The following is a 23,029-nucleotide window of genomic DNA, read 5'->3' as shown; positions in this document are numbered from 1 at the left end:
CCTGAAATCCCCCACCCTGGGCACCCTGGCCCACCAGGCACCTCCTGTGCCAGCCAGGCAGGCTCAGACCTAATCTCCAGCAGCATCTTTAGCAGGGATGCTGGTTCATATTTCACCAGGAGGCAGCACAAACTGGCCCAAGCAGGGGCATCTACAGCTCAGGAGGGGCAGTGGGCACCTGGGAGAAGTGCCCAAGAATTGCAGCTCATGGATTTAAATCCCTTAAACCACCCAGGGTGTCTCGCTTGCCTCAAAACAATGTGATTGTAACAAATGTCTGACACAGTAAAGCCTGAAAGCCTGGGGGAGAAGGGATAAAAGGCAGGAAATGGGATTGATTTAAACGCGTGCATAAATCAGAGCATTCAATAAGGACGGGAAACTAACTTTTAATCCCCTAATAAACTCATCAGTTATCTGGAAGGGGCAGCCAGGAGCAGACTGGGCTCTGTGGCAGCGATGCAGCATCCCTGGAAGTGTCCAAGGCCAGGCTTGGAGCAACCTGGGAGAGTGGAAGGTGTCCCTGCCCTTGTCAGGGGTGGGAATGGGGTGAGCTGTAAGGTCCCTTCCACCCCAAGCCGTTCCGTGAGTCTGTGATGCAGCAGCTGTGCACAGCTGGCGGGGCTGTGCAAACCCCTGGGCGCTGCACCTGGATCCGCAGCCTCATCCGGAAAAGCGACTCCTCCGCTGGTCCTTCCCGCCGGGAGCACAGCGGGAAGGTCCGCGAGAGTCGCAGGGGTCGGGGGATGGAGCGATGCCTTGAGGCGGCAGCGGTGGCACCTGCAGCGGGATGCGGGGGGAGTCACCCCGCTGGGAACCGCAGCTCCCCGAGGTGTTGCAGTGATTATTTAGAGAATTGTTCGTCTGGTTTGATTGATTCCCTTGGGATACCGAAGAGAAAAGCCTTAAGAAAAGGGAAAAGCCCCGCACAACCTTTTCCACTGCTCTCCTATGTGTAACTTGTAACTCGTCAGGAGCGCTGGCGCAACTCGGAGCGGTTTATGAGCTCCGGGGCAGCGGGAACGCTTCGGGAATGGGCTCCTTCCTGCACGGCTGCTCCGGCTGCGGGAGATGCCAGCAGCACATCCCGCGGTGCCGCTCACACCCGCGGGACACCCGAGATATTCAGAGAAAGCCCAAACCCGCGGGATACTCCTCGAGAAAGCCCAAACCCGCGGGACACCCGAGATATTTAGAGAAAGCCCAAACCCGCGGGATACTCCTCGAGAAAGCCCAAACCCGCGGGACACCCGAGATATTCAGAGAAAGCCCAAAGCCGCGGGATACTCCTCGAGAAAGCCCAAACCCGCGGGACACCCGAGATATTCAGAGAAAGCCCAGACCCGCGGGATACTCTTCGAGAAAGCCCAAACCCGCGGGATACTCGTCGAGAAAGCCCAAACCCGAGGGATACCCGGCGGGAGGGCTCAAACACGAGGGATACCCGTCGAGAAAGCTCAAACCCTGCGCAGGTTACGCGGGAAAGCGCAATCCCGCGGTGAGCTCATCCCCGCGGCATCGCCCGCCGGGGGCGGGACTCGAACCGGCGACCCCCGCGCTCGCCCCCCCTCCATCAGCGAGGCCAAAGCGAAACCACGCCCCGCGTGTCACGGGACAGGCGAAAAAGCTCCGCCTTCTGCACGCTGATTGGCTGGATGTGATGAATATATTAAAAGGTAGCGAAAAGTGCGCGGTTTAGCCATTTTACCGGGAATTTTGTGAGTTTTAGGGCAAATTTGGGCGCAGAGTAAAAGATTTTTTTATGGGAACTAGAAAGAGATGTCAAATTGAGAGAGAAAAGAATGGAAAATTGGCCCACTCTGTTCTGTACAGCTAGAGCCTGTTGGAGGTTTATATAGCATCGGGCGCAGTTCGAGAGCCGTGTTGTATGAAAGGAGAGAAGGTTAGCACTCCCCTTGATAAGGATGGAAGGGGCCCTAGTGGCCTGTACAACACACATACGGTTAAGGCACTGCCACCTACTTCGTGGCATCTAACCATGTTTTTTTGTATTTCCCCCCCGCCTCGTTTTCTTTCCGGGAGACCCTAAGGAAAGCGCGACAGGCTCTGGTTTAGTCCCCAGCTCGCCTTTTGCCTCCAAAGCCGCCGGTGCAGCAGAGATGAGCTCACAGCAGTAACTCAGCCTCTCTCAGGATGCTGTAACACACCCCAGCCAGGCTCAGCCCGTACCTAAAATAAAGTTACACCTCCCCTGCTGCAGCCAGCACACAATCCTCATTTCCAGAGCTGTGCTCGAGCTAATCCTGGCCCTCCAACCACCACAGCCATGCCAGGCTGCACAGAATTAGAGGGAAGTAGAGCTCATGCCAATAGGCCCCAGCATTAATCCCAGGTGGGATATTAAGGATTTGAACACGACCTTTATGAAGAGCAGCTTTACAGCAGATCCTTTACATTAGGGGCTTTTCTATCCCTGTTCATGAGATTTCAGCAGAAAATTTATCTCCCTCCTCCCCAGCTCAGTGTGGCAGCACAGCTGGGCAGGCAGAGCCACTCACACACAGGGACATGAGAAGCACTGTGCCAGGAAATATTTCTGAATCAACATTAAAATGCTTTGCTGGAGTAAAATCCCACCTCCTCCATGCTGTAAAGCAGCACAGCCACATCTTGCATTGAAGAGCTGGACTGGCCTTCAAGAAATAAGGCTGAAAAAAACCCATGAGTTGATCATTTTAGCAGTGACACCAAGTCTAGACACAGTGTCCCTTCCTGGGGGTAATGAAAAACCTCCAAAGGCAGGGATATTATTAATAGCCATTTTAGCAGCTCAACATGAACTCTATTTTTATATTTTAAAAAGAAAACCTATGCCTCATGTCTTGCAGCTCCTTCTCTCCAAGGGTTTCAAAGCAAGGCAGCCTCAGAGCAGCACTCCAGAGGTCTGGGCTGTAATTTGATTTTCTGTTATTACCAAGCACATGAAGTAAATACAAAAAAAAAATGTTTTGCTTCACCAGGAGCAAAACATCCCTTTACAGCAGAACCCTTTGGGTGCAGTAAAACTTGTGGATCCCTGCATTTCTTATCCAGCACAAGGTAAATAAATCCTGGATCCCTGCCCATCCTGCAGGAATCATTTCCTCAGCTCAAGCTCTGTGAGGGGTTGTAGCAATGTTGTCTCTGCTGAGGACACCTGCAGCTCAATCCTTTTCCCTTCATTAAATCAATTTGGACTTGTGGTTGCTCCTCTTTTTCTCTCCACGCTGCTGCTCCTCATCCTCCCTCACTGGAGTTTCTACAGAAAACATCTCCCCTTAAAAACGATTTTTAAGAGAAGCTTCCATGGGCACAGACACATGAGCACACTCTTAACCACAAACATACACATAAAATCCCACCTTTTTATTATGGCACATGGTATTTTGTCTGGATGTGTAAATACCACATGGATATGACAAAAAGGGAAAGAAATACCAATGCTGAGATAGATACAGAGTCATGCCATTTGCAATACAGCTTCATACCATGGATTGCCAAGATACAAAAAGTCTGGGTTTGTTTCTTTTTACATTGAAATAACTTTACAGTGTTCTGTGAGTTGGCTTTAGAACCAGAAGAGGCAAAATAAAATAAAAAAAAGAAAATAAAATATACTGAGAACAACTACAAGCAGGATTCATTTTAATGGTTAACAGAAGAACTGTAACTTTGCTCTAGAACAGCATCTATTAAACACACATAACAAGAGGTAAGCAACTATACAGAAGGGAAGAGATTCCACCACAGGAGTCAAGTCAGGGGCAGGAAGAGGGAAATCTGGAACTGCATGGTTTTATTTGGTCACAAAGTTTGAGCTGAGTGTTTTAAAATGAAGCACCCTTAAAAATGCAGTACTCCTATTTAAAACAATACAGAAATTTCCCAAGAGACTAGAAACTACATTCTGGAAAAAAAAAAATTAAAAAATTAAAAAAAAAAAATAGACATATTTAAAAAAAAAATTCCACACGTCTCTAGGCCTGTGACTTAACTTACTGGTACAAAGTAGATTGGCAGCTCTTCCTTAAGCAGCAACAGTGCCCAGAAGCAATGCCATCAGAAAATACAGTATCTTTGGGGTGTCCAAGACTTCTGACCCGACATCAGAATCATCCATTTGTCTGCCAAAACATCAGGCAAGAAAAGGAGACACTGCATCTTTTTTTTTTTTTCCACCACGTTGCCCAGCTCTAGCAGAGCTAAGATGTTTTCTTTGGGCCAAGACTACCAGAAACCACTTTATCAAATATTCTTCAGGTTTCCTGCCAAACTGGATTTATGGGTGTTTTTATTTTTTAATAATTTTTTTTAAAAACATGTTTTATTGTTTTTTTTTTTTCCTGACAGTCTCTAAAGCAATCCTGGAACGTTTAACAGTCACTCTTCCACAGTTTAATCGTTTTGTCGTTTTCTAGCGCCGCTGATGCGATGATGTTTTCTGTTGGGTGACAAGCTGTGGAGATGACAACATCTGAGCAAAAAGAAAAGACAGAAAAATGCAATTATTTCAATCTGGTTCCTAGCAGGCATTTCTGAACATTAGCAATTGTGTTTTATGAAGCCATGTTATTATTTCCTTGTAGAAGAATTAAATGTGTTATTTGTAAATATCTTACAACTTTTGCTACTCTGTGAAAGGAAATACAAGCAGGAAAGAATTGAGGGCAGTAGGAAAGTGTCTGACAGGTTTCAAAAGGTGAGAACTCTCTAGATTCCAGTTCTATCAGATCATCTCAGACACAGCTGAATCAAAACCCAGCTCAGTTTTTTTGTCATGGAGGGCATTTCCAACATGCCGGGCAGCTCTTAGGTAACATTTCATCTCCAGAGCCTGAAAATGAGAATCTGCTGCCACTGCCTTCCTTACACTGCAAATTACTGGGATCCAGCCCCAAAAATCACTGGGATCCAGCCCTAAAGAATCACTGGGATCCAGCCCCAAAAAATCACTGGGATCCAGCCCTAAAGAATCACTGGGATCCAGCCCTAAAAAATCACTGGGATCCAGCCCTAAAAAATCACTGGGAGCCAGCCCCAAAAATCACTGGGATCCAGCCCCTAAAAAATCACTGGGAGCCAGCCCCAAAAATCACTGGGATCCAGCCCTAAAAAATCACTGGGATCCAGCCCTAAAAAATCACTGGGATCCAGCCCCAAAAAATCACTGGGATCCAGCCCTAAAGAATCACTGGGATCCAGCCCCAAAAAATCACTGGGATCCAGCCCCTAAAAAATCACTGGGATCCAGCCCCTAAAAAATCACTGGGATCCACCCAAATACACTGGGATCCAGCCCTAAAAAATCACTGGGATCCACCCAAATACACTGGGATCCAGCCCTAAAAAATCACTGGGATCCAGCCCTAAAAAATCACTGGGATCCAGCCCAAAGCAAAGGGCTGAGCATGCTGAGATTTCACATAAACTCTGCTCTTTTACAGGACTCAGACTGAGGTACCCAGCAGGTGACAGCTCATGGTTCAAGACCAGGCACATGCACAGACACTTCCAGCCCACATCAATCCTCATCCTTGGGAGCTGCAGCTCTGGAAGGTGTTAAGAGACCTTTCACAGTCAGTAATTTATGAGACATTTAAATATCCTGACCAGTTTTGTGCTCAAGCAAATCTCTTTTGCAAGTTGATGTCAAAGTTCTTCACAGGTGAGGAATAGAACATTTTCAATGCCCATAAAAAGGAGCAAAACTCCCAGGGTTCAATTAAGCTTCAGCCAGTCAAGAATTTATGGGTCTGAGAGTAAAAATTGATATAAGGTAGAAAATGCTCAGGCTAAGCATTGATGATATGAGGGATATTTTATCAATAAAACCAGAACCCCCTCCCTCACCTGTGTGTCCTTGTAGTTTCTGTACAATCTCTTTTGTCTGAAGGTTCCAGATATAAACCAGGTTGTCTTCTGAGCCAGACACAATCCACTGCAGGGGCAGAGAGAAAACAAAGTTACCTGAATCTTTCTGATCCATATCCAAGTGCTATTTCTCAGTAAACATTTCACTGTTCTCATGTGAAAGGGAGAAGGAGGAAAATTCAGAAATCCTGACAGTGAGCCCACCCAGAGACACAGAAAGCAGCACCCACCAAAGGAGGTTTTCAGCCCCAAAATCCTCTTTTATCTCTGGAGAGGAGCAGTAAAACTACACACAGGTAATAATAAATAATCAGAACACCAACCTTTCCACCAGTGACAGAGAAATTGGCAAATATGCAGTACTTCTCATTTTTGTGTCCTGTGTAGGTCTTCAGGCACTGGAAGGGAAGAGCCACAGGACATTAATGCAGCTGGGAGAGTTTTCTCAGTCAAGGACAAACTCTCTAGGAAAAAAAGACTAAACACATCAGCCTGTGGTTCTCACCATGCCAAAAAGGGGGATCTAGAGGATGCAGAGTGCAGCTCTCCTCTAAAACCCAAAACAAGCCCTAAAATTGTCCCATTACAACAGTGAAAGAGATCAAAGGCAATTTATTGTTGATGAAGAGAAAAATTACTGTACTTAATGTCTCAGGGCTATGCAGAAGCAAAGTATTTTCATATTTTTTTTTCTTTTCAAAGACATTTTTAGTCAGAATGACAGAACAGTTTGAGTTTGAAGGGACCTTTAAAGGTCTGACATGAGCAGGGACACCTTCCACTATCCCAGGGTGCTCCAAGCCCCTCCAACCTGGCCTTGGACACTTCCACTTTCCCTAACAGGAAACTTTCTAACCTGAATCCTCTTTTAGTTTAAAACCATTACCCCTTGTCCTGTTGCAACAGGCTCTGCTAAAAGTTGATCCTCTCCACTAAAGAGGTACTGTTTAAAAATCACATGTAAAATCCAATTTTCCAAAAAGCTTAGTAAAGTCTACAGAAATAGAAAGAATTACCTTTCCTTTGCTGTAGTCCCAAAGTTTAAGAGTGCTGGAAAACAAAACCAAAGATTTTAGTTCTTGGTGGTTTTTTTTTTTTAATCTGAAAAGTTCCTAGCAGCTGAAAAATGTTTCTCCATACCAGAGTTCCAAAAGTCTACATGGATCATTTTAACCTGGCTTTGGAATGCAGAGTTAGTTAACCCCAAAACATCAATTTTACTGCCATGCCATTCATATTCTCCTCCACAGAAAACACTATATAAGAATCATGTATTATCATTACTAGAGCAGCCAAAAATCAAATTAAAGCATCATCTGATACTCCAAATTTTATTCTCCTTTTTTTTTTCATACTTACTTGTCCAAAGTTGCAGCTAATATGTATTTGCCATTTGGTGAGAATTTCACAAAAGACACAGGAGGGTTATCATCATCTACAGCAAAATGAAAAGCAGTGTTACAAAGTGCACAGCTGTGTTGTCTCACTGACTGACAGAGGGTTTCTTCTGACATTCATTTGTTTTTAACAATTTCACTAAAACACAGAAAATCTGTGTGAAAAATACAGCCCAGACAAGAAATATTTCTACTTACCAATCAGTGTTTTCAAGCACTGGCCTGATGCTGTATCCCAGATACGACTGTTAAAAATCCACACAAAAAAATTATTATTGGGCTTGAAGTCTTTTATTACAATTTTAACATTACAAATACAAAGTTTTGGGCTTTTAAAGTATTTTTAAAATGCAAAAGGTTCAAAGAGTGATGCAGACAACTTACCAGAGTCCATCATAGCTACTTGACACTATCAGGGATCCATCACGATTAAAATGCACCTGTAATATTATTAATACTAATTATTAGAACTAATAACTAAAAACTAATCATGAATAATTTTATTAATAACTAATAACTTTTTAAAACTAACAACTTTATGTTCAAAAAGATCAAATGTTTAAGTTCCTTATTTTCCATGTCTGACATGGAACATATCAGCAGAATAAAACATGCAGGCAGAACCTGATTATTTTAAGGGCATGGAATAAAACCTCTTTTGTAGCCACTCATATGTTTTAAGGTGAATTTTCTGCTATTTTATAGCAGAAAATATATATTTTTATATATTTTATTCTTTTATAGCTAAAGAATAATTCTTTAGAGTTATTACTATTAAAAGACATTTGTAAGTGTCTGCCATGTGTAAAAGAAATATCTTTTACACATGGCAGACCAACCCTGTTAGAACAGCCACAGTTCAACATATCTGAGGCTCAGATTTTTTTCAGTGATTTTCATTTCAATGACATGAAGAGTTGAACAGCTTCTGGTTTTCCTTAATTCCAATGGATATTGCTGTATTCCAAGCTCATTTCTCCCATGAAATTACTGAGATTTAAAACAGGAGCGTTCTGTGGAACACCTTCAGTAATGACTTGGAACAACACAAAACAAAAGAAATACAGATTATTCTTTGAGCATCAAGTGCCACAAACCAGTGTCCCAGAATGGCACTCAGGCATGCCTGGCACACCTCTGCACTATCCACATTTACAGCCAGGACCAAAATCCACACTGATCTTAGAGAAAACACCACTCATGTCATTCCCACTGAGCAATGGCCCCTGGCAACAACCACAGCCCAGCCTGGCTGCTGTGTAAGGGCTTGGTAACAGCACAAAATCACCCCTGCACAGGGCAGGAGAGGAGCTCTGCTAACAAAACGAGCATTTTTGTGATTTTTACTGATCAGGAGGGACTTACAGCTGAAACTGGGTCAGAGTGAGCAGGCAACGTCTTGAGGCACTTCCCTGTTTTCACATCCCATATCCTCACACTTTCATCAAACTGCAGAGGCAAGAGAAGCACCAGGGGGTTTAGTCAAGCACCTGACTGAGGCACTCAGGCACAGCCTGGCTACAGCATCAACCTCAGCCCAGCTGGGTCAGAAAGGCCAGGACACACCCAACAGGGTGGGAACACCTCCCTGAATTCCTTGTGTCCAGGTCCCCACAGGGGAATGGACCATGGGGGTGTTCACCATAACAGATTCCAGCATTAAATCACATTTACATTCCCATTCCACTCCCACCCATGTGGGACACTGAGGATGGATTAAGGGCTTTTCTCCAAGCAAACACAGCAGGGGCAATGCACAGCTCACCTGACCACAAGCTGTGTTTGTGAGGGAAAACACAATTAAAATGGGCTGTGTGATTTGTATTCTTTTATTTAATATTGTTTTCAAACCATGATCTGACCCAATCTGCAGAGGGAGAGGTGATTAGAAGTCATCCTTTAGGTAAGTCAGAATCCAGGTGATTAGAAACCATAAATTGTACTAGAAATTCTGTATTCACTAATTATAAATTGTACTACATCAATCCTGCCTGCAGAAATCTGTGCCATTCTAATCATAAATTAGTGTGCTACACTAATCATAATAATCTGTTAAGAAAATAAAGCTGTAGTTGTAACTATGATTTAATACCATCATCATTCTGCCAAGGATCCCTAAAGAACCTGTCTGTCCCTTTAGTGACAAGTGACAGAGTGTGCAGTACTTGCTTCCCACAAAGGAAAAAAAAATTAAAAACCACTCACTGAGCCAGAAACGATGAGGTTTGACTGAGGGTTGAAATTGCAGCAGAAAACATAGTTACTGTGCCCTTTCAATGTCTTTAAGCACTTACCCTGAAATAAAATTCAGCAGAGTTAAATACACAGCATCACCCAGCACCATAAAAGCACCCAGAGAGAGCACATTAAGGTTAATGACTGTGCAGCACAGAAAGAAACATCTCTAACCCCAGATTTAGATGGGCAGAGGGCCAGCTACAACAAAACAGGACAGAAAAAAATATAAAACAATCATAATGATTGCAGACGAGGTGCAAACTCTTTATGCAGCTCAGGAGGATCCAAACCTTTTAATATTTCTAATCAAAACTCAACCAAATTATCCAGTTCTCTCTGTCACGAGAGAATGGGGGGGAAAAGCAGAAATAAGAAGTTACAAAAAGGTTTCATCTGAGAGGCTTTTTGCTGTGGTTCTATCTCCATCATCAGGCTTTAGTGCTCTCTCAGAGCATAACAGGCTCCTCGTGGTATCCACAAGCATCCCACTCTTTCCAAGAGCAGACAGCACAAGCCATTCATCCTCACAGCCCATCCACCAGCTTGTGACAAGCAGGAACACAAGTGAAGAAGCCAATGTTGGAGAAAAATGAAGGTAAATAAATAATAACTCCTGCCCTTACCGAGCTTACATCCCATATTTTGAGAGTTTTGTCATCAGAGGCAGAGACAAGGAGGTTGGAATCTGATGACCAAGCAACATCAGAGATCCCCTAAAACAAAGGAAAACAATTCTCTTCTCAGCTCTGTTTGTTTAGCCACACAGAAAAGTGGAAAACACAGACTGCAGATTACATTCCCAGCTGAAGCTTGAATGAAAATTCAGCACTGAGAGTCAGGAATTCAGTGACTTTGCTGGGTTAAGAGGTCCTCTGGCACAAGTTAATTTTAAGATGAGCCACCTACTCTGAGAACATCAGTAGCTCCCTCACACAGTTCTTACTGTGGCCACCAAACCCTTTATTGGAATTCCTAAAGAGAATGCTCATAAATTAATCTGAGTAAATGGCTTTTCTTCATGACAAATGGCTGCTGTTTACAGTCCAAGTCCCCAGAGGCTGGAGAAGATTCCAGTGGTTTTTCTTTTGATAAATCTTCATTTTTGCTCATGAAACTTCAGCATGTAAAAACTTTAAAAAAAAAAAAAAGGAAAACCAAAGAGCTTGGAAGTTTTGTGTTTTCTTAAGAACTTTGCAGAATGAGTAAGTGTTGTGTTTATGTAGGCAAAGCCACAAGAAAAATTCAATCTCCTTAAAAGGAAAGTGTTTTGTTCCTTATACAAAGGAGAGATGGAACAGGACACAGTGTTGGAATTCACAGGGATTTTCACCCAGGAATGCTCTGTTCTGTGTCTGAGGTGGCTTCTCCTGCAATTCAGGGACACAAGAAGCTGGCTGGGCACTGGGAATGCAGCCTGCACTCCCCACCCATATTTCCAACCTGCCCAATATTAATCCAGCAATTCCAGGACTATATAAACAAAAAAACCTACCAAGTAAGACTGAAGAACAAACCTTCTACATAGGCAGAACTAAGCAAGAATGGAAATTCTTGGTTATAGGTAGAACTAACCAAGAATGGAAATTTCTGAATGAGGAAAAGAAAGCAAAATTCTTCCCAGGTAAATTCCCACAGTAATCACCTGATACTTACCAGCTTATGACCAGATATTGTTTTTTCAAACTTGCCATCATAGGCTCCCCAAATTTTAATGAGTTTGTCAGCAGCTGGAAAAGAATGTGCCAGTTCAGAGGTTAATTAACAGCACTAGCAGAGCTGTCCCTTGCAGATGAAAGGAAATAAGTTAACTGTGTCTCTGGGCAGTTCTGCCTCCCCAGGCAGACCTCAGGGAAGAAGGTGATTTTGAGTTGGTGAAGAACAGCTTCCTACTCAGCACTCTGCAGCAGCTGAGGTTACATAAGCTGCCTGGAATGCAGAGAGACTCCAGCAGCTTTAGTTTCTCTCCTGACAACTTGGGTTTCTACTTTTGTTTTAGATTGCCAGTGGTAAAAGTAGTGCTGGTTCACGGGAATGCTTGAAAGGCTTTTGCCCCAAAAAGAACAATAATTACACCACAAGCTGGACTGAATGGATGCCTGCAGAAACCCAAACATATTATCCATGGTAACTTGCAAAGCAAGCCAGAGAAAAAAGTTGCTATTTGCCATATATAGAGTTTGGAAAACATTTTCAGGGGAAAGGGAAGGGGGACTCTGATGGGGACACTGTAAGAATGATTTATATGGCACAGTGCACTGGTTTTATTGAGGTTGTTTGCAGTTAAGTCAAAGCCCCAAGGCATTCCCATGTCTGGAAGATGTTCCAGTGACCCTCACTGTCATATTCAACATTTCCAACTGCCCTTTCCTCACACATGGATTCTCTCTGGATCACTGACAGTCACTTTCAGAAGCACACTTTCAGGGCAAAGCTGTCAAGCAGTGCTGAACACCAAAGAAACCCTCAGGAAATACCAAAGCTGACAGAAAGGAGACTTGTTCTATCACTTAAGAGAGCAAGCAGTGAAACACTATTTATAACAACCTTCTGCACTTCACTGGGGCAATCAGAGCCTCTGACTGCCAAGCACCACAGGCACACAGGACAGAGCTTGTGCATCCAGCTCTGCAGCACCTTCTTTATTTCCCACAGGAAAGCTTTACCTGCAGATACTGTGCACAAAATTTAATTTTAAATGTTCACTTCTAGTGATACAGAAAAGCACAAGGGTTTCCTCTGCACAGTGCTGGTTTTGGCCCATTTGCTCAGTCAGGAAAGCTGAACTGGTGTGGGCTGTCCTGGTAATGCAAGGACCCAGTGCTCAAACTAACAGAACTTCAAACAAATAATCTTAAAGAGTGACAGCTTTGGTATCACTCTTTCAAGAAAAACCATGTCATGACATGGCATCCCTGATGGAGGCTCAGACAAGCCCTTCTTCAAGGGCCACATTTGTGTTTGAAAGGAGACAAAAGCAAGCAATACTTACAGGAGCTGGCAAGCCACTCTCCATTAGGACTAAACTTGACTGATGACACTGCCTTTGTGTGTCCTGCTAACGTGAACTTGAGAGCATAGTTTGGCTTTACTGGGGCAGGCTGTAAGAAAAATATCCATGAATGAGTTAAATTCCAAATTGAGTATCTCAGTGAGCAGCTCTGATCAGCACAGGGGAATGGACCATGTGGATGGATGTTCACCATAACAGATCCCAGCATTAAATCACATCTACATTCCCATTCCCCTCCAAATTCAGAAAAAACCAAACACCCTTTCAGTCAGGGACTCACTGTTCCAAGCACAACACCAAATCACCCCTGAGGTAAATTCCATCCAAGCCAGTAACAAACAAGTGAGAACAATCCAACAGCCCAACCACAAAGTGCCTGGCACTTCCAAGTGACACTCTTGGTATTGAGCTGTGCAGTGCTTTCAAGTATTTGCGTCTTCACCCTGATCCTGAATTAAACCACAGGCAAATTCCTCCATGCGCCTAAAATCCCACTTTTACCTTTTGAAAAGGCTTCATGGTTAGACAATAACATCTCCCTTGAGCATCTCCAGGCTTCAAAGAACCTGAATAACTGTTTCCCCACTGCACAACTAGAGGTTCACCAATTCTCCAGCCACCTCCAGGCATTCCAAGGATACAAACAAACAGCCTTTGTCATGATCAAAATGACAAGAAGTATTTCCCTAGTAAGAACTTCCCCAGAACTTATAAAAGAACACTTAGCACTACAGCAGAGCTGCACTCCATCCACTTTTCCCATAAAATCCTCAGCATGAGACAACAGCAGAAGCAGCCACATGGAAAAGATCTTAATTTACAGGAGAATTCAAATCCCTGATTCTGGTCTGGCTGCTGAGTGTTCAGGTAATTCCAGGTGTTTTTACAGGGATATTTTTTGGGGCCCCACACACACCTTGCTCTGATTGGTCGAGGAGGAAGGAGTAGATTGTGTTTTGGTGGATTCTGCATCTGGCTTCTTTTCTTCTGTTGCCATGGTTCTGGAGCTGGCAAATGAGACTTATGGGTGCTTGAAGGGGAGAATGAATGTGCTGCTTCAAAAGGCAGCTCTTGCCACTGAGAGGAGAACCACGCTGAAAGGAAAACCTGCAAGAAAAAACAAAATACTCTCATTAGCTGTCAAAAAGATTCTCAGCATGCAAAAGAGTGAGATTGGTCAAAGTGCAGGTTGCCAGAAACCAGCATGAAAACCTCTATTTATTATCTGTTGAGCAACACAGCAGTATTTTATGCCTTCAGACCTACTTATGTGCAAGACCAAGAACTCAAGCCACAGCCTTTGATCACTCCTTGGAAAGCTTTTTCCAAACAGAAGTACAGCACAATAGCTTTGAGGTGTGGCAGGGTTTTCATGTTACAGACTCCAAAGCACTTGTAGCAAGTACTTAGCACAGGGTAAATACAGGAGCTTGTATGGAAGATGGAAGGAACAGTCCAAGGCGTTTCTATTTTAAATTATTGAAGTAGAGAATATGAGATGATGATGAACACAAAAAACAACTGGCACTTGCAAGACCTGACTACATTCCTTTCACCTCAGAATGTGAATATTTTGGTGTCACATTTCCCTGCTGAAAGGTCTGAGCACCAAACCACCCCGTTCTCCACCCGAGACTCCCCCCTGACTGGCAGCAGCCTTGGATCAGCCTCTCCAGACTCGCTTTCTGTAACAAGACCTGATGGAGTGCAGTGCCAGGATTCCGTAATCGGGGCTGATGCTGCAGAGCGAACAAATCTCCACTGCAGCTCAGCCCCATTTCAGCTCGGGAACAGAATCACCCCCGGCTCACACTGTCAGCATTTGCCTGCTAAGTGCATTTGCCACCTCGCAGCTCCTTTTGCTGCTGGCAGCACACTGGGGAACGAGAGCGTTTGCTCCCAGGATCCACTGGCATTCCAAGCATCTCCTTCCCGAGATAACCAGTTGCCTGCCGGCTGTGCTGGGTGTGGGGAGATCCCAGAATGAGCCAGGCTGGAAGGGAGCAGCAGCAGGCTCATCCCAGAGCACATGGCACAGCACTGCATCCTGACCAGCTCCGCTCAGGGACACTCCCCGGCCAATCTGAGGGCCACGAGAACAAATTCAACTTTCCCAACGCACATCCCCAGTCCTTTTCATCTGGAACTCATCTCGCAACTCGGCAGCTGCCAAACCCAAACCACCGCAGCATCGCTGCCGGGCCCGCCTGGGCTCCATGCCCGGGGGGCGCATCCCCTCCCCGCGGTACCGATAACACCGAGCCCCCCTGCCCCGAGCGGCTCTTCCCTCGCTCTGGAATGCTCGGGAATGTGGGGGGCTCCCCGAAAATGTGGGGAGGGGGTGAGGGGAAGGTGAGGGTGGGGGGGGGGTGAGGGGGGGGGGGTCGGGCAGGGCGCGCGCGGAGGGGCCCGGGGTGGGAGGTGGGGGGAGCGGGCGGGCTCCGCGCGCGCTGCCTGAGGGGAGGCGGCGGCGGCGGCGCGCGCGGGCAACGGCGGAGCGGGAGGAGAGCCCCGGGCGGTGCGGGAGACGAGGAGGAGCAGACGGGAGAGGAAAGGAGAGGAGCCGCCGCCGCCTCGCCCCTCTGGTTCTTTCGGTGACTTACCGGGGGATGGGGAAAAGGGGAAAAGGGGGGCGGCCGCCGCCTCCTCCGCGGCGAGGGAGGAGCGCGGCCGCGGGAGGGGAGGGGGGGACGCGGCGGCGGCGGCAGCGGCGGGTCCGGGTCCGCCAGGCGGGGAATGGGGCCCGGCGCCTGCGCGGAGCGGGCCGGAGGCCGCACAATGCCGCTCTCTCCCGGGAGCGCTACGGCGCGGCCCGAGAGCCAAAAGAGCGGCGCGAGTGCGCGCACGGGCGGAGCCCATCCCCGTGGCGTCCTGCCCGCCCCTTCCCTCCCCTCCTTTTCCTTCCCCTCCTTCTTTTCCCTCCCTTTGCTCTTTTCTCTCTTTTCCCTCCTCTCGTTGCTTGCTCTCCTTCCCTCCCAGCGCCCGCTGCCGTTGCCCGCTCGCTGAGGGGAGCGCCCTGCCCGTGCGGACCGCATCCTTGCCGCTGTGGCATTCCCGTGTGGGGATGTCCCGGGATGTACACACCGGCATCGGTGGCCACGGCGCTGCTCCCGCCGCCCCGGGGCCGTTGAGCTCGGCTGGAGGGGGTTAGGTGTCGTTGGGGTGCGACCGCAGCTGACCCCGTTGGATGTACAGCGATAAAAGCGGCTGTGAGAAGGGCAGACCCATTCACACGGCAGTAATGGCTATAATAATGGCTGTATAATGGCTGTAATATCCATAATAAAGTCTGTAAAGGGGGGGGTCGGGATCTTCTCCCCGGCAGGGAGTGGGGAGTCATCCTCACTGTGCTACTGGAGGTTCAGGCTGGACAGCAGTGGGAATTTCTTCATGGAAAGTGGAGCTAAACGTTGGATCAGGGGCAAACATTGAACACTGGAGCTGCCCAGGGAGGTGGCAGAGTCCCCATCCCCAGGGGTGTCCAAGGAGTGACTGGACGTGGCACTCAGTGCCATGATTTAATTGACAAAACGATGATCAATCAAAGGTTGGACTCGACCACCCTGGAGGTCTTTCCCAACCCAAGTGATGATGTGACTAAATGCTGATGTTAAATTTACTACTTGAGAAAGTGATTTAATTGACAAAATGATGATCAATCAAAGGTTGGACTCGATCATCCCGGAGGTCTTTCCCAACCCAAGTGATTCTGTGACTCTAAATGCTGATGTTTGAGCCATTTTTAACACCGAGAGGGTATCTGAGGCAAGGTGGTTTTCTCAGTATATCGTCACACAAAAAGCCCTGACTCAGGAAAGTGTTTAATTCATTAAGGCCAAAGAGCCCAGTTACAGTTAAACATGTGTTTAAGCACTTCTCTGGAGAGCAGTGGGTTATTTCTGAACCCACACGTTGCAGTCTGCTTTCACTTAGGAGGGAAGCAAAGGAGACGTGTGTCATTCACTGGCCCTTTAACACAGGAAGAGTTTTGGCTTCCAAAAATTCTAGTGGCAGTTGAGAAAGGAAAAGATGAAAAAAAACCTGTGGTGTAGTGAAGCCAAGGCCCTTCTCCTCCAGCCTGGAATCCTGCAGCAGAAATCTGGAGAATTAGCCCTGCCCTCTAAACTCAGGGAGGTAAAACAACACAGAAGAGCTGCACAGTCCCCTGAACAATATTAGGGAACAAATGCAGTTAAATCCCTGGTGCTGATTCTTCCAGATGGCTTTGGCTTAATGTTTTCAGTCTTTTAAACAATATGAAATAAAATGGGAGAATGCAAATCAGCAGTATAATGCTATTTATAGAACTTCCTTGTGGCAGGGTGTTTTTTGTTTCTTTCATGTTGGAGATAAGTTTGTATTTTGCCTCTCAGTGCCTGCTTTGGGAATTTTTGCCTGATATTTTTCTATTTATGTAGAAAATACATATAATATGTTTATATATGTGTAGAAAACACATATATGTGCATGTATAAAAATTCTTATATGCTCTGAATAGTACCTCTCTGGAACCTGAAAAATGTAGCCTTGACTACAAATTAAGTGTAATTCTAAACAACCCCTTAGCCTCTAAGTGTCCTGGATGGTTTTTTAAACTAGTTTAAAGTATGATAAATTCCATTTGGCCAAGTACCTGATACCATGTCAGGCAGGGTTTTTGATAGCATGGAGCTTTCAGAAACAGCATGAGCAGGGGCATTTCTTTGGGACTGCAGAACATCCGCAGGGCTCTGCACAGACAGAAATTTGGATTCAATTTCACTTGATGGTTACGAATCATCTGTGTGGGTCTTTCTTGCTCCCCTGGCCAGGCTTCCACAGCTGGGATCAGCAGGATGTGACATCTGTCCAAACTCTGGAAAAGCATGGGGCTTGGCAGGCTTCTCCCTCACCAAATCTTTCATTCCCTTTGCTTGCAAACAGCCTGAATCTGGGCATGTGCCAAGTGCACTGGAAAAGACACCTGTCCGAGGTGTTTGTGGGAGAGCAGCTTCCCATGGTGGTGAAAGGGAGAGGAAAATGGCTCAGATTGGAAGGAAGTGGCTGCTCCCAGTGTTACTGGGCTCCCTTTGGGTGATTTCCAGGGTGTCAGGAGCTGAGGCCGTGGCTCCTGCTGTGACCAATGTGGGTGATTTTGTCCCAGGTTGCACTGAGGCCAGAGCTAACCCAGAGCTGATCCAAAGGACGTTATTGTTTGTGGAAAAGCTCCCAGGAACTTCACTACAGCCTGGACCTGTTCTTTAGACCTGCCTGCTGCAAACCAGCTCGTGCTTAGGTTTGTAGTGGTGAGTAATCACACAAGCTGTGTGAGCCCATGTTTATGTTTTGGCACAATTAGCAATCTCAGCTTGCATTTTTATTTGCTTGGGCCCCTCAGCAGACAGAGGAAGTGCAGAACAGACTCACTGTGTGTTACACTCTGCTCCAGAAACAGGGAGGAAGAACTCAGGAGAGACCTGCTGCATCTTTTAGGCTTCTAAAGAGCAGCTGATCCCTGACACAGAGCTGTTTCTGGGTGGTTCCTGACATTCTGCTCTGCTTTTTTCTTTCCCCTAAATCCCAGATACATCACATTCATATGTTTCTTCTGGGATTTAAAAACAAACACTGAACCTTTTGCAGGATGATATTTCTACCTCCCCCACTACACTCTAAGCCTTGCTTGCATCATTGCCAACATTTGTTCATTTAAAGCTAGGAAATCTTAGCCCAGTGGAGAGCAGGTAGGATTGGAATCTTCCTGCCTTGGGAGGGATGTGTACAAACACTTAATCCAGGCATGAGGGGCCTGGAAGAAGTTGAAGAACTCATTTCAGTGTAAGATCATTGAACACTGCATGTATCAAACCCTTGTTAGTAAAGACCTGGTAAGAAACATGATTTTGAAGAGGTTGGGAGTCCTGCAATGTGCTATTCATTCAGCACAAATCCCCCCCAGTGGCAGCCCCAGCCAAGTTCATGCACAGAGGCTGCTGATTTGAGAGCCCAGGCTCTCTGAGTCACACAGGCTCTGGCTGCCAGACGTGATGACAGCCTGCCTCTCCCAGGCACTTCAACTGGAGCAGCAGGTTCTCAGCACTTGTGTCAATCGGGAGCTTTGTTCTTTGGCTGCAGCCACAGCAAGGGGACAGTTCAATGCTATCCACTCACACCCCTGAAATAGTTTTAGTGAAATCTATTTATTACTCATTGTCATTTACAGATCAAGATGTTTGAAGGTGTTACTGTTAGAGGATCTCTCTGCCATTCTCTCCAGTCTTTGTGAGGGGGCAGGAGGAAAAGTAAGGAAACACAGAGGAATCCTTTAGGGCTCTGGCATGTTCCAGTGTCTGTTGGTTTAAACTGCCAGCTCAGTAACACACATCATTCATAGCCTTGCTCACCTGTGCAAACACTGTGTTCACAGCAGGTGCTGGGTCTCCACATCACACTGAACATCCAACAAAACCATTCAGATGCAGGTAATTTCCAAAGGAACATTTTTAACTATGGCCAAAGATATGTAGCTATGTTGGCTGGGCAGTTTCTTTTCCATTCCCAAATTCTGTGCTCATGTCCTTCTCTCTCACAACAGCTTAGGCCTTTGCTCTGCCTCTTTCCTTACATATAAATCTTAGCCCACTGTATCCCAGTGTCCAGCTCCTCCAAATAAAGCTTTTTGCTCCCTCCTGGTAAGACACATCATAGTCAGACAGGAGATTTTGTGGGCTCTTCATGCCCTTCCTGTCCATTGCAGTGGAAGCACTTCATCTCTGCTTCACTGGATTGGGAACTTCCAATCTGGAGGAACTTTATTTAATCTCCTCTGGACCCTCCACTGGATATTGTCTGACTCCAGAGCACCATTCAGATCACAATCAAAACTCCTCTTTGCACGTGAACATATAAAAGATCCTTTAGGTCTTGGATTGCTCAATTCTTTCCTGTCTTCCCTTGAAACAGCACATTCCTGTGCCTTCTGGGGCTTGAGAACATCCTGGATCTTGGCTTCCCAGTCTGGGGGCTCTGCTCACCCCTCTCCAGATGAAGAGGGAACACTGAAGATCCAAAGCCCTGCAGGCACTGACATTCCTGGGAGTGAGGAGCCAGGGTGGCCTCACCAACTGGTGTGTCCAGGCTCTCAGAACTACAAAGAATGAGTCAGAGGAGCTGAGTCCCAATTCTGCCTCTGCCCATGATTCTCTGCATCATCATATTCCCTCTCAGCTTCCTCAGCTGAAAAACAGGAGTCATAATATTTCCTTACTTACAAAAGCTGTTAGGAGGATTATTGCATTGTTGTGAATTCCACAGATGAAAGGTACCACAGAAGAACAAACTGCAATTATTGTTTCAAACCTCTGCCCTAATCCTGTCATCCTGAACTTACTGAATAACACTTACTCAATCGAGGAAATCCTGCCACTACACTGAAGATGATCATTGGAAAAGATGACTCTCTGTTGTAATAAGAGCATTTATCCCCTTGTGTTCAACACCCTTCTGCCTGACACTGGAGTGATCTGAGTCATGTAATCTCCCCTTGCAGTGGGAATCTGTGGTTGTGATAGTGGAACAGGCACAGGTGAAAATCAGAAGCTTGCAGGAAGTACCTATGGCAAAGATCAGAAAAATTGGTGTTCCCAGCAGTCCCTGACTCCTGCTAAATACTCCTGGGTGCAGTCACACAAGGCACTGAGTGTGATCCATCCTCACAAAACTCATCTGTCCCACAAAGTATCTCCTTTTCTGCTTCCATCCCCTCTTGGTTTCAAAACACTCAACACTCCATGAGCAGAGAGGCAAAAAGTGCCAGTGTTTAACAGCCCTGAAAACCACTCTGGTTTTGCACAAATAATATTTTTCTTGTTGAAGCCTGTGCACAAAGCTTCTGAGAAGGATGTAGGTACCACTGGGCATTACAGGTTAAAAGTACTGTAACAGCCAGGAATAAATACATGGCAGGTGTTCATTAACAAGACACTAATTGGGTAACTGGAGGTGCAGCATAAAAGACCACAGAGGCCAATTGAGAAGCTTTGGGTGAATCTAAGATGCTCCTTTGAGCTTGGGGAGCAGGAGGAAATAAAAAGCTGCTGCTGTAGGTTTCTATTTTATGGAAAAGCTGGTGTTAAGGTGTCTCAGAAGAGGCAGCCTGCTACATCTTGTGCATGAAACTGTGTGACAAAATCAGTTCAGAATTTAATTTAAAGATTACAACCCTTCCTCGGTTGAAGTGCTTTTACTTTGGCTTTAGTAACTTGAGTTTAAATTGTTCTGATTTGATTTCACTGTACCTCCTAAGGGGCTTATTCAAACTGAGTCAGCCTGTGCCTGTTTGGCTAAACCATTATCTAAACTCACTGCCTTGCATAAAGAAGGCTTTAGGGATCCCAAAATATGTTTGCTTTCCTAATCCCTTGGAGGATGCAGCAGGGTTCTTCAAGCACAAGTCTGCAGACCTACAGGTAGGTGTGTGAGTGACTGCTGTGTTCCAGGTTGAAAGCTGATAGTGGTGAAATCTCTGGGGACACTTTCCCACGTGAATTGTTTTGCCTGCTCAGCCTGCTGCATAATGAACGTGACAATTTGGGATGAAACTCTCTTACACCCACCCTGGGTGAGATAAGGCAGATAAGGTGTAATTGGAGACTCCTTTTGGGTTGCAGTTTTGATGCACCCTTCATCATTGTGCTCCTGACAGTGGATTTGCAGTGATGATCAAGCTCCAATACTGAACTTGTGCACATGCACTGTGAGGTGAGTGCCCTGCTAGCTTGGAGAGTTTAATGCTCACACAGAGTTTCTGCTCTCTGGCTTCTCTTGCCTCTGCCTTTCTGCTTGCACTCCCCAATTTCTCTTTGCTCTGCTGTTGTGCTCTGTGTCTGTTGCTGGGGTTGCTGAACACTTTGCATTAGGAGACCCCTGTTCAGTTCCTTGTGGCTCTGCCAAGTCTCACATTGCAGCCAACACTTCTTTTGTTGCAGGAGTTTGTCTTAAACTAAAATATAAATACTTTTAAAACCCAAGCTTTCAGATTATGATTTAGCTGAAAAGGAGTCGTTAGAGTGCATGGAGTCCATTTTTCCAAGTGTTCATAATGAATGCTCAGCCCATTTCTCCCTGCCCCCTCCCTTGGAAAGCTTCAGCTGCCAACTCTTCCCAGCCCCCATGCCTAGAGCTGCAGCAGTTTTCATTTAGGGGCTCTTTGGTCATGCTCATGATTTGGTGTCTGTGTATGTTATGGCATTCAGGAATTCCTACTCTGGTTATCCCCATGGGATCAGGGATATCCTGGAGCAGGACAGTGCAGCCAAAAGAACTGCCCTGGCTCCCTTCAGCTTTCCAATGCTTTGATACACTTGTGGTCTTTCAGATTGCCTTAAAAATGGGCTTAGAGCAGAACAACGGTAAAAAATGCTCAAAGTCCTTCCCCCTACTCCCAGGTATCTGGACTTCAGGACACTTGTGGGCAGGGCAGAGTTCAGGTGGTGTTTCAAAGGAATTTCCTCTCTTTTTGGCAATCAGGCTTGTGAACACTAGCTCGTGAAGTGTGGTGGTTCTCCTTAAAAGTAGAGCCAGAATGTAATTTTTTCTTACTGTTTGCATGCTTTGTGCTCCTGCAGAGACCACGTGCACTGGGTGGGGAGGTGACTTTGAGGTACCTGGTGGTCAAGTCAAAAGGGTCAGCTGGCAGGAAGGAAGCCCAGGTCACACACTGACCCAGAGTGGGGTTTGGCTGTTGATGCAGAGATACCAAATGCTGCCTTAGTAAATCTATCCAAGAGTGGTAGAGTTGTGAGCAAGTTTCTGGTTCCTGAATTTGCACAAGCCTTGAAGTTGAGTGCCAAAAATCCCTTTTTTAGGGAAGTTTGGCTAAGGCATGTGCACAATATTGGTTCCATCCTGAGGCAGCTGCAAGCCTGGCTAAATGGAATTCTCTTAAGCCTGTACAATCTTTCTGATTATATCATACCTCTGGAGAAATTTCAGTCCCATTGGTTGTGTTTTTCTAAAGATAATCTTCTGGAAATAAGGTCTTTTAGTAAAACTGCCTTCACCTTATGGTTACAATAAAGTGACTTATTAATTGGCATCAGCATGTGGCTGTCTGAACCAGCAGCGTGGCAGCCTCTGCTGGCACACGTGTCCACAGAGAAATCCCCTCACTCTGCCTTATTCCATATTGGCACTCAGATGTTCCCCTCATTTATTTTCCAACAGCTCTATTATATTTTTTTTTCTGCAGCAATTCAGTCATATTTTGGCTTATAACATTTTTTTTTGTTTTGTTTTAACTTCTGTTTGCAGTTGTGGATTTGCTTTAGGACATGGGCTGTGTGTGTCTGTTGCTTGGAAGTGTTTTTAACAGCGCTGATGTTTGTTGATGCTTTTATGGTGGTGTGCTGGTGAAATTCACATTGTTTTTATTGTATACGTTAGATTAATTTCTGTTGTTTTCAGCAGTTGACATGTTATGAAATGCACCAACCAGTGCAAACTACATCGGGCTGTGGGTTTCCTTGATGGATTT

At 45.8% G+C, this 23,029-nt stretch overlaps 2 protein-coding genes and 1 non-coding gene across 3 annotated transcripts in view; 2 read left to right on the top strand and 1 right to left on the bottom strand.

The window, feature by feature from the left end:
• The first annotated feature begins 1,881 nt into the window (after positions 1–1,881).
• Positions 1,882–2,009, top strand: LOC136564890 (U6atac minor spliceosomal RNA). The gene has a single exon (XR_010784778.1). It is a non-coding gene; the product is annotated as a U6atac minor spliceosomal RNA (small nuclear RNA).
• A 1,336-nt stretch (positions 2,010–3,345) lies between these two features.
• WDR5 (WD repeat domain 5) lies at positions 3,346–15,219 on the bottom strand. Its single transcript, XM_066562747.1, has 14 exons — positions 15,120–15,219; positions 13,433–13,623; positions 12,496–12,604; positions 11,160–11,233; positions 10,130–10,219; positions 9,474–9,563; positions 8,634–8,717; positions 7,653–7,708; positions 7,467–7,513; positions 7,231–7,306; positions 6,888–6,921; positions 6,195–6,269; positions 5,851–5,938; positions 3,346–4,474 (listed from the first exon to the last, which is right to left on the bottom strand). The coding sequence occupies exons 2-14, from the start codon at positions 13,511–13,513 to the stop codon at positions 4,374–4,376; spliced, it is 1,005 nt and encodes a 334-aa protein (XP_066418844.1). The 5' UTR covers positions 13,514–13,623; positions 15,120–15,219; the 3' UTR covers positions 3,346–4,373.
• The window catches only part of BRD3 (bromodomain containing 3), a 41,300-nt gene continuing 33,363 nt past the window's right edge, over positions 15,093–23,029 (top strand). Inside the window, exon 1 of the mRNA XM_066562746.1 lies at positions 15,093–15,110. The gene's annotated coding sequence lies outside the window, so the exon portion shown is untranslated. The remainder of the gene's footprint in view (positions 15,111–23,029) is intronic.

The sequence above is a fragment of the Molothrus aeneus genome, chromosome 19 (assembly GCF_037042795.1).
Source record: "Molothrus aeneus isolate 106 chromosome 19, BPBGC_Maene_1.0, whole genome shotgun sequence".
NCBI classification, from domain to species: domain Eukaryota; kingdom Metazoa; phylum Chordata; class Aves; order Passeriformes; family Icteridae; genus Molothrus; species Molothrus aeneus.
Note: the sequence above shows the minus strand (reverse complement) of the source record. Positions and strands in the feature narration are given on the sequence as shown.

Bases quoted from the DNA above. Each gene is read 5' to 3' on its own strand.
- WDR5 (XM_066562747.1), bottom strand. From the start codon at position 13,513: ATGGCAACAGAAGAAAAGAAGCCAGATGCAGAATCCACCAAAACACAA. The intron at 10,220-11,159 runs GTAAGTATCAGG...CCTTTGTTTTAG, and splicing joins CAATATCTGGTCATAAGCTG to GGGATCTCTGATGTTGCTTG. The intron at 8,718-9,473 runs GTGAGTGGTTTT...TTGCCTCTGCAG, and splicing joins ACCTCATCGTTTCTGGCTCA to TTTGATGAAAGTGTGAGGAT.